Source organism: Hyla sarda, chromosome 5 (assembly GCF_029499605.1).
Source record: "Hyla sarda isolate aHylSar1 chromosome 5, aHylSar1.hap1, whole genome shotgun sequence".
NCBI lineage: Eukaryota > Metazoa > Chordata > Amphibia > Anura > Hylidae > Hyla > Hyla sarda.
In genome coordinates, this window is record NC_079193.1 from 196,474,661 (window position 1) to 196,488,310 (window position 13,650).

The following is a 13,650-nucleotide window of genomic DNA, read 5'->3' on the forward strand; positions in this document are numbered from 1 at the left end:
CCATTATACAACCCTAGAGTAAAACAATAGAATTGTGGCTGCCTGCAGAAATGGGAGCTAATTTAAGACAGTTTTGTTATTGCACTCAATAGAAGCTGTATACATTTATATGCAGTAGGCTTCTAGTGTTGCCTGCAGGCAGCAAATATTTAACCTTTTAAACAACCGATCACAGAGGACACTGAGTGTTGGTCTTTCAATGCTCAAAACAATAATGGCCTATCCTAAAGAAAACCATCACCAATGTGATCCTGGTAAAACCATTTTATACTGAAATAAAAAAACAGAGCATATAGAAACATCTTGACATAAAAAGGAACACATCTATTCTCCACTTACAGTATTCTTTTAGAAATAACATATTTTTCTTACAAAATAACAGAATAATGTTGTTTTAGGGTAAATGTCATTATGCCTTAGATATGTTGCATGCTGTATTTTCCCCTGGGACCATTCAAAAGTACATGTCAAGTTTGTCTGATTTGTTTAAAAACACTGTACTAACCCTGCAGTCATGTGCCTCCAGCAAACTGTACATGTTACCTGGAGAGGGACAATCTGTTGTGTCCCAAACCAAGACCTCCACAAGGACCAGCTCCCTTAACATTCCGTACGAGTTCGTTTTGCCTGAAGCAGCCTTCACAAAGACATTGGCTCCAATTCAAGGCTATTTCAAAGTGGTTGCAATTGTGTTAAACAATATAACTTATGTATGGAAAAGCCAAGTGTTAGATTAAAAATAAACAAAGGTCAACACTGATAGAATCTGTACATCTGTGCTTAAAAAACCAAACAAATAATGAAAAGCCTGCTTATACATATTGCTGTAGCTGTATGAATTTTCAAGATGTCAAAAATAGAAAAAATGCCCCCATTTTATCAACATAGTGCCAATGGCATAACAAATGTGGCACAGTCTGCTATACATGGTATGATACATTTATTTTCTTTATATCACCTCTTGACTGTTTCCTTTCTTTATTACCCGTACCTTATCATGACTCAGTTTATCCTTAAAGGGGTACTCCACCCCTTGACACGTTATCCCCTATCCAAAGAATAGTAGATAACATATCTGATCGCGGTAGATTCGGCCACTGGCACCCACCGCAATCTTTTTGGCTGGCCCTGCAGCATTACGGACATGGAAGCCTGGAGCTTCTGTGATCGTGACGTCACGCCATGCCTCCTCAACTCATGTTTATGGAAAGGAGAGAGACAGCCGAACCGCAGCCATCATTCCCTCTCCCATACACATGAATGGAGGAGGCGTGGTGTGACATCAATGCTGCTTTGCAACAAAAAGTAGTCCTGTATAGTGATGTCGCGAACATAAAATTTTCTGTTCATGAACGGCAAACACGAATTTCCGCAAATGTTCGCGAACGTGCGAACCGGGCGAACCACCATAGGCTTCAATAGGCAGGTGAATTTTAAAACCCACAGGGACTCTTTCTAGCCACAATTGTGATGGAAAAGTTGTTTCAAGGGGACTAACACCTGGACTGTGGCATGCCGGAGTGGGATCCATGGCAAAACTCCCATGGAAAATTACATAGTTGATGCAGAGTCTGGTTTTAATCCATAAAGGGCATAAATCCCTTAAAATTCCTAAATTGTTTGGAATAACGTGCTTAAGGTGTGTTAAGTAGTACTATTACTATGAGTTTAATCCCTGGTACGTCCCCTATCAGGGGACGTGTATATGGCTTTGATTTTAGGAACCAGGAGATGGAAAAAGATGCTTGGTCGGACCTCCTACTTCAAATTTGGGGCACTGCAATCTAATGTGCCACCACATAGGAGTGGTGTGTTAAGTAGTTCTATTCTTATCAGTTTAATCCCTGTTACGGAGTACCCTTTTTAACCAGTGGTTCCTAACCAGGGTGCCTCCAGCTGTTGCAAAACACACGGGTGAAAGAAACTGACAGCTATATTACTGCTATATTGCAAGTTATTGTGACAGCAGATATGATTGGTGCCACTGGGCAAGTGGGCACAATATACCCTGTGAGCGTGCCTGCCCTACGCTGCCAGGCAGGCAAATGCAATTAGAGTACACAGGGGGAAAACAAAAAAAATACAGACTGATGTTTGAGCCCTAAAAAGGGCTTTTTGGGTGCTGTCCTTACAGCAGAGATGAGATTTGTGCTTCAGGAGTGTAGTGGACCCTGAATAAACCACCTAACTATCGCTTTCCCTATTAAATCAGGAGCTGGTTTACTAGCCCTCCTCTCTCTAACCATGCAGCTTCAGAATGAAGCTAAAATGGAGTCCATGCAGGAGGTGGGAGGGTCTGGAAGGGAGGGTCTGCTGCTGATTGGCTGTAATGTGTCTGCTGACTGTGCAACACAGGGTCAAAGTTTCTTGCAATGATGACGAATAGGGGGCAGATCGAACATTGCATATGTTCGCACGGCACGGCAAACGCGAACAAGCAATGTTAGCAGGGAACCGTTCGCCGGCGAACAATTTGCGACATCTCTAGTCCTGTAGTATCTTTTTCACACACTGTATTTTCTGCCATTTTAAGTGTCTTTTAGTCCATCTTTTGGGGAGAAAGTGTAAACAAAGCCTTACTTTAAGAACTTTTTAGATCAGTTCAAATGCATAACAGAATAAAACCCACAATGTCTGCTGAAAGATCTACTTTAGTAAGCTCAAATTTCACCAGTTAAAAGGATTCCATACTATGTTATAAGAAGAGCTTTGAAACACTGTAATATATTGGGTAACTAAGCCCATATCATGGTGAAGATAATATAGCACCCCACCCTCCAGTAGAAGCCCAATGCTTAGGATCAACCAGTAAGATTTGTTACTGCAATTCAGAACAGTATGATCTAGTTTCAAAAAGGTAGATGACTGAGACCTGTCTAGTTTTTGGAGTGTGCCTCCTATAGGCATTGCTTGTAATCACATAGACAATCATATATTGTTCAAATAATCGTTGGCTCTGCTTTCCCCTTCCAATAAGTTTGATAAATTTGCCAAATAAGTTATGTTATATAACAAACTAACTTCCTATTAACCAGTTTAGTTCTTCTACGTTTGCTACATTGACATAATAATCTAAACAATCATATAAAACAGTACCTTTCCCACATATTGTGGTTCAGATCCCATATATTCTTCCAGCACAAAGAACTGATTCCACACCCATCCACGTTTAACTCTTTGTGCTGCTGATCTTCTTCCTGACATTGTGATGATAACATTTTCTCTTTGTTTAGATGCTGAAGTTTGTGGCGGCTGCTGGGAATGCAGTGGTGTTAAAAGACCTCCATCAAAAAGGAACCAAAGAAGCAGCGATAAGCAGTTCCTTGTAAGCATTGGAAAAGACGTCCCTACAGCCTGGTAGTTAAAACGCCAACACTTGCTGTAAAACTGTAGGATCCAGCTTGATGTGCACCTTTTCCTCACCATACAAGTTCTACTGTTGTAAAATGTGCATAAAAAGTATTTCTTCAGCTGGCAATTTTATCCTCACATTGAAATTCACCAATGGATTCCTGTAATAACACAAAATAAATGTTATTCTTTGCATAGACTGTAGAAAAATGTTGTAAAGTAGATATAGTGGCAGGACAGATTTATTTTTCTCCCCATAACCAATGGAGTGAATAAAGATAAATAACACGAAATGCATTTTAATGAGTTATATAAAGATATAGGTGAGAAAATACAACATAAACAATTGAAGGTGTAATGTTGCTGTGAGAATGCAGAGGAGTCCCAAGTGACTCAAGCACTAATGTTACCAGAATACAAAACATTAATATGTATGTCAAATCAGGATTGTGCTTCTGTTATGATGTTTTTTTTTGTTTAATCCAAAGACATTTAATTGAAAATATTATCTGTTTTATCTACTAAACAAATAAAATGAACCATAGTGTTGTGCGTACAGTAATTATTCATAAGTGGCATTCTGGAGGGGAAAAATGCTTTCAAATCACAGATTTACAAATAACTTCAATTTAAAAAGCTGAAGCCCTCCAGTACTTTTCAGCTGCTGTATACTACAGGGGAAGTTGTGTAGTCTTTCCAATAATACATGGTGCTCTCTGCTGCCACCTCTGTTTGTGTCAGGAACTGTCCAGAGCAGTAGAAAATCCCCATGGCAAACCTATCCTGCTATGCACAGTTCTTAGCATGGAAAGAGGTGGCCCCGGAGAGCACAATGCCTGACTGGAAAGACTACATGACTTCTTCCAGGACAAACAGCAGCTGATAAGTACTAAAAGGCTTGACATTGGGCTTGACATTGTAAAAAGATGACATTTGCAAAGCCAGTCGAAATAAAGCATTCCTTCAGATTACCCCATTAAAGACGTCTTCATACTTCAATGAAAAAGATGAAGGAATTGATTGAGAATGAATCAAATTATTTCTGAATAAAAAAAAAGTATAATCTAAAATCTGATTTTATTGTCATTTGCTTTGGGCTAATAGTTAGAGGAGCAGGGAACTCTGTCAAAGACAGGAGTCCCTGTTCCTGTACTTACTGAGCTGCAGGGATATACTGTATACATGCTGCTGAATTCACCATCATTGGGCTGGATGCACAACAAGTTGAACAATGAATGTGTATCACCCAGAGGTAAACAGCAATGTTGTGAATATCGCATCTAAAACTGACTGGGTCAGGCACTTTGCTTATGCCAATTGTTAGCCAATGACTGGCTGAGGTGGCAGGACCTGCTATGACCTTTTGTCTAAGAAACAGATAGACACAAGTTCAGTGGAGGGCCTGAAGCAAACTAAAAAACAGCTGCTACAAGCAGATGACAAAATGTCCCACTTTTAAGCTCTCAAGAAATCATCAATTATATTTCAGGAAACATTACACTTAGTATTTAACCGGTTGGGGACAGATGGCGTACAGGGACCCCCTTGCGTCCCTGTACTTAGGAACGCCCCCGTCCCAGTTCTGTGACACCCACTGAGATCTGTCTAGTAATGCAGGTACTACAGCTCCCAGCATGGAGCGGAGTGTGGTCCATGTTGGGAGCAGTAGTACCTGCAGTTAAGGACAGATCACAGTATAGATACTGGCCGCTCTTCTCTGGTCGCTTGCACTGCTGTATATATACACACCTATTCATATTTCCCGCAGAGAGTTGTGATTGGCTGAAAGCATCTGGCCAATCACAGCTCTCTGCGGGAAATATAAATCTGTGATGTGAATAACTTCACATGACAGAATCCAGTGCAAGGGACCAGAGAAGAGTGGCAGTGCCGCCCACTTCTATACATTATATAGGAGGATCGCGACAGGTGTCAGAAGTGACAACCGGGGCAATCTGTCTATTAGTACAAGTACTACTACTCCCATCATGGAACAGTCTGTTCCATTCTGGGAGTAGTGGTACTACCCAATTTTTTTTTATAAAATTAAGAAAAAAAGTGAAAAAAACACACACACACACACACACTTTATTAAACACATTATTAAAATACATTACTAATAAAAAGTTCAACAAAATCAATTATAAAAAATATATTATTTTTACATTTAAATGGCCACTTCCTTTATTTTTATTTTTGTCAGCTACATTTTTAGTACTCTGCCCGCCCACATACATTGATCCCTGTTTAAAAATGTATTAAAATTTCCTTATAAAAAATATAAATTTCGTTAAATACATTTTTTCCATCCATCCTTTCTTTTTTTTTTTTTTTTGGTAGCCAACAAATTTGAAAAAAAGGGCCAAAAAAGGCAATTTCCACTCAAAGGCAAAAATGCCAGAAAAAACGGCAGAAAAATCTCCAAAACGCAGGGAAAATCAGTGGCAGTTTTTATGGCAGATTTATGTAAAAAAAAAAAAAAAAACACAGAAAAAAACCAGTGTAAACCTAACCTTAATCCAATAAAACATGTAGAAATCAGCTGGCACTGCTGCAGTTTCAAAGCAAGCTCACTCCCTTTGCCCTCCAACCTTTCTGTCGCTGCACAGACACTCACTTAAGCCTGACAGTCGGTGGTGCTCAACACAATAGAAGACCAGTATCACTAGCAATGTAGCTTAGAGAAGAACATGCAGCAACTCACCGATACTTTTGCAATCAGGCTGGTTTATTCATCAACCATGGGGTACAATAGAAGTTCAGGGTGCAAACAAACACAAATGAGAAACGTCCGTTTCACATGTGTAGTGCTTTATCCGGCTCATACATGTGACGTGTAAACATTCTCTTATGTGCAACTAACTTGTGATGTCAGCTGGGGAGGGCACCAGCTAACATACTGACATATCTGCCCCAAATACTCAGCTGACACCACGTAACAAAAAAAATAAGCAATTTGCTCTGTTGCCGTGGACATGGGCTAAAAGTGAAATAACCCCTTCCTAATAAAAGTTTGAATTTCACCCCCCTTTCCCATTTGTAAATAAAATAATGAAATAAATCATAAAAATAATCATATATGATTATTATGTACGTAAATGTCCAAACTATTAAAATAGTTAGTTTAAACGCAAGGCCGTACACGTAAAAATAAAAATACCAAAGTCCAAAAATGTGCATTTTTGGTCACTTCAAATACCATTAAAAATGAATGAAAAGCAATCAAAAAGTCCCCAAGGGGTAAAAGAAGATGTCCAGTGCTAAGAAATGTATCCCCTATCTACAGGATAGGGGATAAATGTACGATCATGGGAGGTCCGACCGCTGGGATCCCCACAATCTCCCCGCGATCTCCTGTACAAATAGAGATGAATGAAGGGGACGTGTTTCCACAAGCTGATATGCTGAGTACGAAACGCGGTCCAACAGCAGAGCTGGGGCAGAACCGAGGCCCTGTACAAGAGATGGCAGGGGGTCCCAGTTTATGCCCTATTCTAGGCTTAGGGGATACTGTACATTTCTTACAATGGACTTCTTTATTTTCCCAGTAGTAAAACCTGTGTAATGAAACCGGTTGTCCAGGAGCAAGATCTATTTTTGTACATTATTCCCACTGCATAAGGATACTTAACATTTATTCCACCCTATTTCATCAATAAACCTTAATTGGGTTTATGAAAATGCGTTTCTTAAACTTTATAAATGAGGATTTTTTTTCATTGGATTTTTAAGACAAGGTTTACCGTTTACCCTTCTAGACTTGTGTTTTATGTTGCACTCAATTATCCACTTATTGCTCTACATAATTCTATTGAACATTGATGATTTCTTTAAAATATTTATTAATTGTGAAACATTTCGAGAATACTTTAGCAGGCCTAATTTTCTTTTTAATGAACTTATAAGTCAAGCTAAAAAGATACTAGAAGCTGCACCAGACTATGCAATTGCTGAATAGTACAAAGCAAGAGAGCACTGCAGGATGTACTGTAAAAGTGTTTTATTACATATGAAATAAAACAATATAGCATTTATGTATGTGCAACATGGAAAACAAACCCATAAAGTTTTATGAACCCGATCATGACAACTCAATAATGAGATTCCAATTACAAAAAATGAACACCATAAAAACAGAATAAGATGGTATTAATGTTTATTTCCAAGTAATACTTTGTCAGCAGCATGCTACTCTAAACAATATTTTGTAAAGTGAGATTAAGCTAAGTGTGTACGAAAACATTTTCTTGCAGTTGCATCATTAGTTTTTGGACATATAATCCAGTGAGACCATATTTACTACAAGTACAAGCCTTGCAAGAGGATTTTGTCTCTAAAAGCTGTGCATCCTTTTGTAGTGCACCAAGAGACCAATACGCATCAAAGTGAAGAAACCAACCTTGATTAAAGTTATTGGAGCATAAAAATGGTCAAAGCTTCCAATTGTGCACATTGTTGCTATAATAAATGTATCAAAAAGGTTTTTTTTTTCTGCAGTTGAGACTTATTAAAGATTAAAAGGCTGATAACATAAAAATGTTATTCTCCGCCTCATAGAACAAAAAGGTTGAGCCTGTTTTGAAGAAATAGGTTCCCAGCTTCTGAAAAACAAGCAATAATAAAGGCTGTTTTTCTGTATAATATACAATAGTCAGCAAATTCTAAAGTCAAAATTAAGTCCAACCCCCTCCTGGAGTCTTACTGTTCCTCTTGTTGTAACAGTGATGACATTTTTATTTATTCTCAGCAGTATCCAGAACATGTTGGTTAGGTATTTAAGTAAATATGAGGCTAGAGAAATGGGATCAGGAACACATTTAGTGCCACAGATTTGGTGAAATTTATATTTAAAATAGATAGGGGGAGGGGGCGTCACTTAAAGGTAAACTGAGTGGCCAATATACTAGTTATAATGTGAGTGAACAGAATTAAAAAGAATGGTCAGTTAAGTGAATTGATGAAGTATTGCCAGATTTATGCAACTTTTTTCTTCTATTTCTATCACACAGCTCTGTGCAGTGGAGGCGGGAGGTACGCTCACCATTCTCCCCTGCCTCCTTAATATTCCCCGCTCTGCCCACCCTTGTAATGAATATGCAAAAGTATTCACTCTTGTGTCACTGCTCAGAGCAAAGCGCAGCCAGGCTCTCCTATCCTAGTGACGTGAGAGTGAATACTTTTGCATATTAATTACAAGGGCATGCAGAGCGGGGAAAATTACGGAGGTAGAGGAACAAGGTGAGTGGGCTCCCTGCCTTAATTGCACAGAGCTGTGCAATAGAGAAATAAATAAAAATCTGCATAAATCTGGCAATACTTCACCAATTCACATAAGTGACCACTCACTGTCCACCTACAAGGTGAACAGCCTTTCAGTTTTGCTTTAAATTCTGTCATAAGAGTAGGAAGACAATTCAGGAGGTGGAAGACAAAGAACAGGAGGATATCAGCATAATTGGTGACCTTGTGTTTACAGCTTTGCTTTTTGATTAGCTTTTCTAGAAAAGGATTATATGTCAGGATAAAGATAAGGAGAAAGAGAAGACAGTCCTAGTGGATATCACTAAAGAAGGGAGATAGGAAGGGGCGGAGATAACAGACCATTAACTTTTAAATAAACCGATAGTTTCAAACAAAGTGACTTTGTGCAAAGGAGCCAAAAGACACAATATCAACATTTGAACATTTAAGACTATTTAACTTTTTTCACATTTTGTTATGTTGTAGATTTTTGCTTAAATAAAATGGCAAAAAATCAAATTGTCCCCCATTGTTTTTCAGGCAATTCCAAGATATATTCAGTTTAGTTTAAGTCAGGTCTCTATGCCAATTCTGTGTTAGCCTGGCTACATGCCCAGTCTTGTTGGAAGGCAAACCTTTTTGCCCAGTTTGAGGTCCAGAGCACTCAAGATCAAATGTCTCTGTACTTTGCTCAATCCAGCTTTCCTGAACAGTTACCCTGTCCCAATCACTGAAAAACATCCCCACAGCATGATGCTACCATCATCATTCTTCACTGAAGACATTGTATTGGGCAGGTGATGAACAGTGTGTAGTTTTCTCCATACACTTAAAATTTTGGTCAAAAAACATTCATCTTCGTTTTATCAAACCAGGGAATATTTTTTCTCACAGTCCAAGAGTCCTTTAGGTACTTTCTTGCAAACTTCTGGCAAGCTTTCTTTTATATTTTTCTGGTAAGAGCCACTCTACTATTAAGGCAAAATTAGTTGCAAGAGTGTTGCAGTGATGGCTGACCTTCTGGAAGTTTCTCCCAATTCCACATAGAATCTTGCTCAGCAGAGTGACCATTGGATTATTAGTCATCTCTCTTACCAAGGTCATTCTCCACCAATTAATTAGTTTGATGTGGTTGCATAGCTCTAGGAAGAGTCCTGGTTGTTCCAAACTGCTTGTATTTCAGTGCAGCAGATTTTTTTTTTAACATTCCCTTCTCTAGATTTGTGGCCACACACATTTATGTCTTCTTGAGCACTATAGAGCAGTTTCTATCCCCTCATGGCTTGGTTTTATCTCTAAAATGCAAGAGTGAAACAGCACCACCTCCAACTTTGCATGGGACTTCAGGCAAATCCATATCCTGATCGCTGTAGTCTTTTGCAAGTCTTGAACTAAGAAGTTGATGAAGATTTTCACAGACATCTTGATGTTGGAGCATGATTACCATTGCATTTTAATACTAAGCACACCCAGAGGCAAGGATGGTACTATTTCTAAAAGAAAACATCTATGTTTTCCGAATCTAATACACATCCTTTTCTGTCTTAATAGAACACCATTTTTTGTCTCTGTCCCTTATTTGTTTCTCTTTGTTTAACTATGTTTAGGGTAGGGTCACATGTAGCGTATAGGCTGTGTATTTCATGCTACACAAAAATGGGAAATACACTGCATATTCTCCTATGAGCAGACACAAAGGGCCTTGTATGCGCAGTGAGGTTTGGAGGTGGGCCTGTACATCCCAGTCACGTTGCACACTGGCCCTGCCTCAAAAGGTTAATACACTGCTGAGGTCTGCTCATAGGAGAATACATAGCATATTTCCTGCTGTACAGATTTGGCCCAGCATGAAATACGCTACATGTATCGTATGAGGAGCTGCACAATCTTCCCCTCCCTGATGCCAGGAGTCTGGTGATGACATCACTCCAGCCCCAGCATCAGCACAAGTAGAACACAGCATTTCAATATATGGGCCTCTAAAATACATAACGTACATAATGTCCCTTCCAAACTCAGGATTAACCCCTCCCCGACTCATTACATATATGTACGTAAAATGGTGCAGGCCCGTGCAGATGATCATTGCTATCAGCAGCTGACATCTGCCTGTAATGACGGACATTGGAGATCAATCCTATGTCCATCAATTAAATGGTTAAATTCTGTGACCAATAGAAATAACGGCATTTAAACACTAACTTCTCCTATTCCCTGAACTGTATTGGTTCCATCGCCCTCTGCAATGTAATTTTGGGCAGACGATGGGTTGCTGGGGAAGCCTGGGGCCTAACCTAGCCTGCGGCATCTTCCCCGGCTCTGTGATTGCTTAAGGCTGCCTTAGGCAGCCTTTAGCAATCGAGCGCAGATAGCATAGATCATTGTTATGCAATAGCATTACATAGATCTTTGTTAGTCATAAAATGTGTAAAAGAGTAAAAAAAAAAAAAGAAAACAATAAAATATCCTCTAATAAAAATGCAAATCACCCCCCCCCCCTTTCCCACATAAATAAAACACTGTAAAAAACATATTTGATATTGCCATGTGTGTAACTGTTCAAACAATTAAATTATACCGCTACTGATCCTGCACAATGTAAAAAAGGAGAATAAAAAAGTTATAGGGGTCAGAACATGGCAATGGACATTTTTTTCATTTTCAAGTTTCCAAGTCATTTATATTCAATGAATTATTTTTTTTACTCAAATTTCCTTGTTAAATGAGGGTGCGTGTTATACACCAGAGGGTGTTATACGCCAATAAATATGGTATACGCTACGTGTGACCCTAACCTAAATCATCATAAATCTTTCTCATTCACTTGTGTAATAAATAAATCTTATATTTATGCATAAAAATGTCTCAATATACTTACATAGTTACAAAGATTGATTCCCTTTTGGTAAAACAATACAGGGTATTCTGCTTCTCCACATTAAGAGCATCATATGTGTGCTGAAAATAAAGAAAGATATGCTCATGTTATATACTACGGAATTCACACACGCACCCTCCAAATATAATGCAGCTGTTCAACCGCTATCGAGCTGAAGGTGAGTTAGTATGCCAGGCTGTTCTCAAGTAAGATTGTCTGTTGATGCAGTATGAGGTAGAGAATTTCTGATGAAAATACTTGCAGGAAAGCGGTTATTGTATTACTGTTCTACGTATGAGTTTCAGCCAAATATATCAATATGTATTTGTCACCAGGGAGTTGGAACAGACTGATGATCTGCACTGCACTAGAGAAGATAATAAACTGCATGTCTTCAAGTATCTGTTGCTCAGAATCAAGGGGAATGTAAGTAATAATGGGATTATAAGGTTCTTCATGGTACAAAGCCTCTGTTTAGCATTGTGCACTGATGAATGCAGCTAAAAATGTGGTCAACAAAAGACTCCAGTAATTTATTTGTAAAGAGTAGGATAAAAAGCAAAAGTAAAAACTTCTAAAGTTGACCCTGTTTTATTATGTATAATATTCCAGTTCATGAACAGAATGCTATTTTTAACATATGCCTAATATTACTCTAATCACCAGTTCTATTGCAGGGAACAGATGGAGTTGTTAATAAGGAGGGTGAGGAATTAAATTGAAGACATGTTTTCTAATCCCACACCATGTCCTAAGGAAACAGAAATGCCTGTTTGTTTACTTTAAATGCTTCTCCTCTGTCTCGGCAGAGTTAATGAGCAAGCATACTTAACATGATCATTTTACCTTCATATCAGGAAAGAAACAGCAAACTGACTTAAAGGGGACCTGTCACCTGTTTTATCCTGGCTAAACTGCAGGCGGCATCGTAGGGTGGTTTCACACCACATTTTTCAAGTACGGTTCCCATATACGTTTTCATTATAGAAAACATATGGAACCGTATTGAAAACCGTATACATAGACAAACAATTGAAAACCTGGAACTGGAAGCATCCGGTTGCATACGGTTTGCTTGCAATACGTTTTTTTCCCGTACTCAAAGCCATGGTTGACCACGGTTTTGTCGCTGGGTTTAAAATCGTATTGCAACCGCATATGTTTTTTTTTTTAACATGGAGGTCAATGGGAAACGTACATGTATATGGTTCTATACGGGAAACCTTATACGATTTTTACTTTGCACATGTGCATTTGCATCCTAAAGTTATCATTTAAAAAAAATGAATTTATTTTAAATAAAATTTTCAAAAACCTATGTTTTTAAAAAAATAAAATAAAAACGGATGGAACCGTATGCACTTTTACAAACAGTGTACGGCTTAAAAATGTATACGGTTTACTTTTTACCATACATTTCCTTCTGTTTTTTTTTTTTTTGCCATACGGTTTTCTTTAGAAAAACTGATTGAATACAGTATGCCAAAAACGTAGTGTGAATGCACCGTAATATGATTTTTCAAAAACGCCCAAGCGTTTGCAGAATAAATCATAGTGTTCTGAGATCCCACTCCCTGCATTTGCTTCGTGCACCCTGCAGTTTTGGCAGTATAAAACATGTTCCATTTAAATAAACATAATAACCAAATAAATCAAGGTAAGAGAGGACACCTGAAAGTAATATATACGTAATACAGTAGAATTAGTGCAGACAGATGTATAAAACAGTAATCATTTTCCCAGCAGGTGGCACAAACAAAACTAGTAGCTAATGGCTCCAATTTTTCTAATTTACATTTTAATAATATTAAAAGGAAACAGACTATTTTGTTTGTTTTGATGCATAAAATTATGTTTCCAATTTCGATAAAACCTTTGCAATGCTATTCAACTTACAAGGACATTCCAGGCAATATTAAAAAATTCAGCTTGTGTGCCCCACAACCCTTTTTCTTTTATTACTCTCTCACCATACCACAGGGATCCATGAAGCTGTCTATTTGTGTCATTAGACATGCGGTCAGGCAGGGACTTTGCAGACAAGGTTCGGACAGAAATGTGTCCATGTTACATTTGTCTGTAACTGGCCCAGTAAATCATAATAATAAAGAATCATATTTGAGTAGTCAAGGGAAGTTGGGGGAACCACAAACATCTAAAATATAACTTTTTTATAAATA

At 38.3% G+C, this 13,650-nt stretch overlaps 1 protein-coding gene across 3 annotated transcripts in view; it reads right to left on the bottom strand.

The window, feature by feature from the left end:
- The window catches only part of CDH12 (cadherin 12), an 863,358-nt gene that overhangs the window by 303,077 nt on the left and 546,631 nt on the right, over window positions 1-13,650 (bottom strand). For all 3 annotated transcript variants that reach the window (XM_056520962.1, XM_056520961.1, XM_056520960.1), the window contains 2 exons: window positions 11,471-11,550; window positions 3,097-3,512 (listed from right to left, as the gene is read on the bottom strand). In XM_056520962.1, coding sequence (XP_056376937.1) covers window positions 3,097-3,426 — 330 coding nt within the window. In that variant the 5' untranslated portion in view covers window positions 3,427-3,512; window positions 11,471-11,550. The remainder of the gene's footprint in view (window positions 1-3,096; window positions 3,513-11,470; window positions 11,551-13,650) is intronic.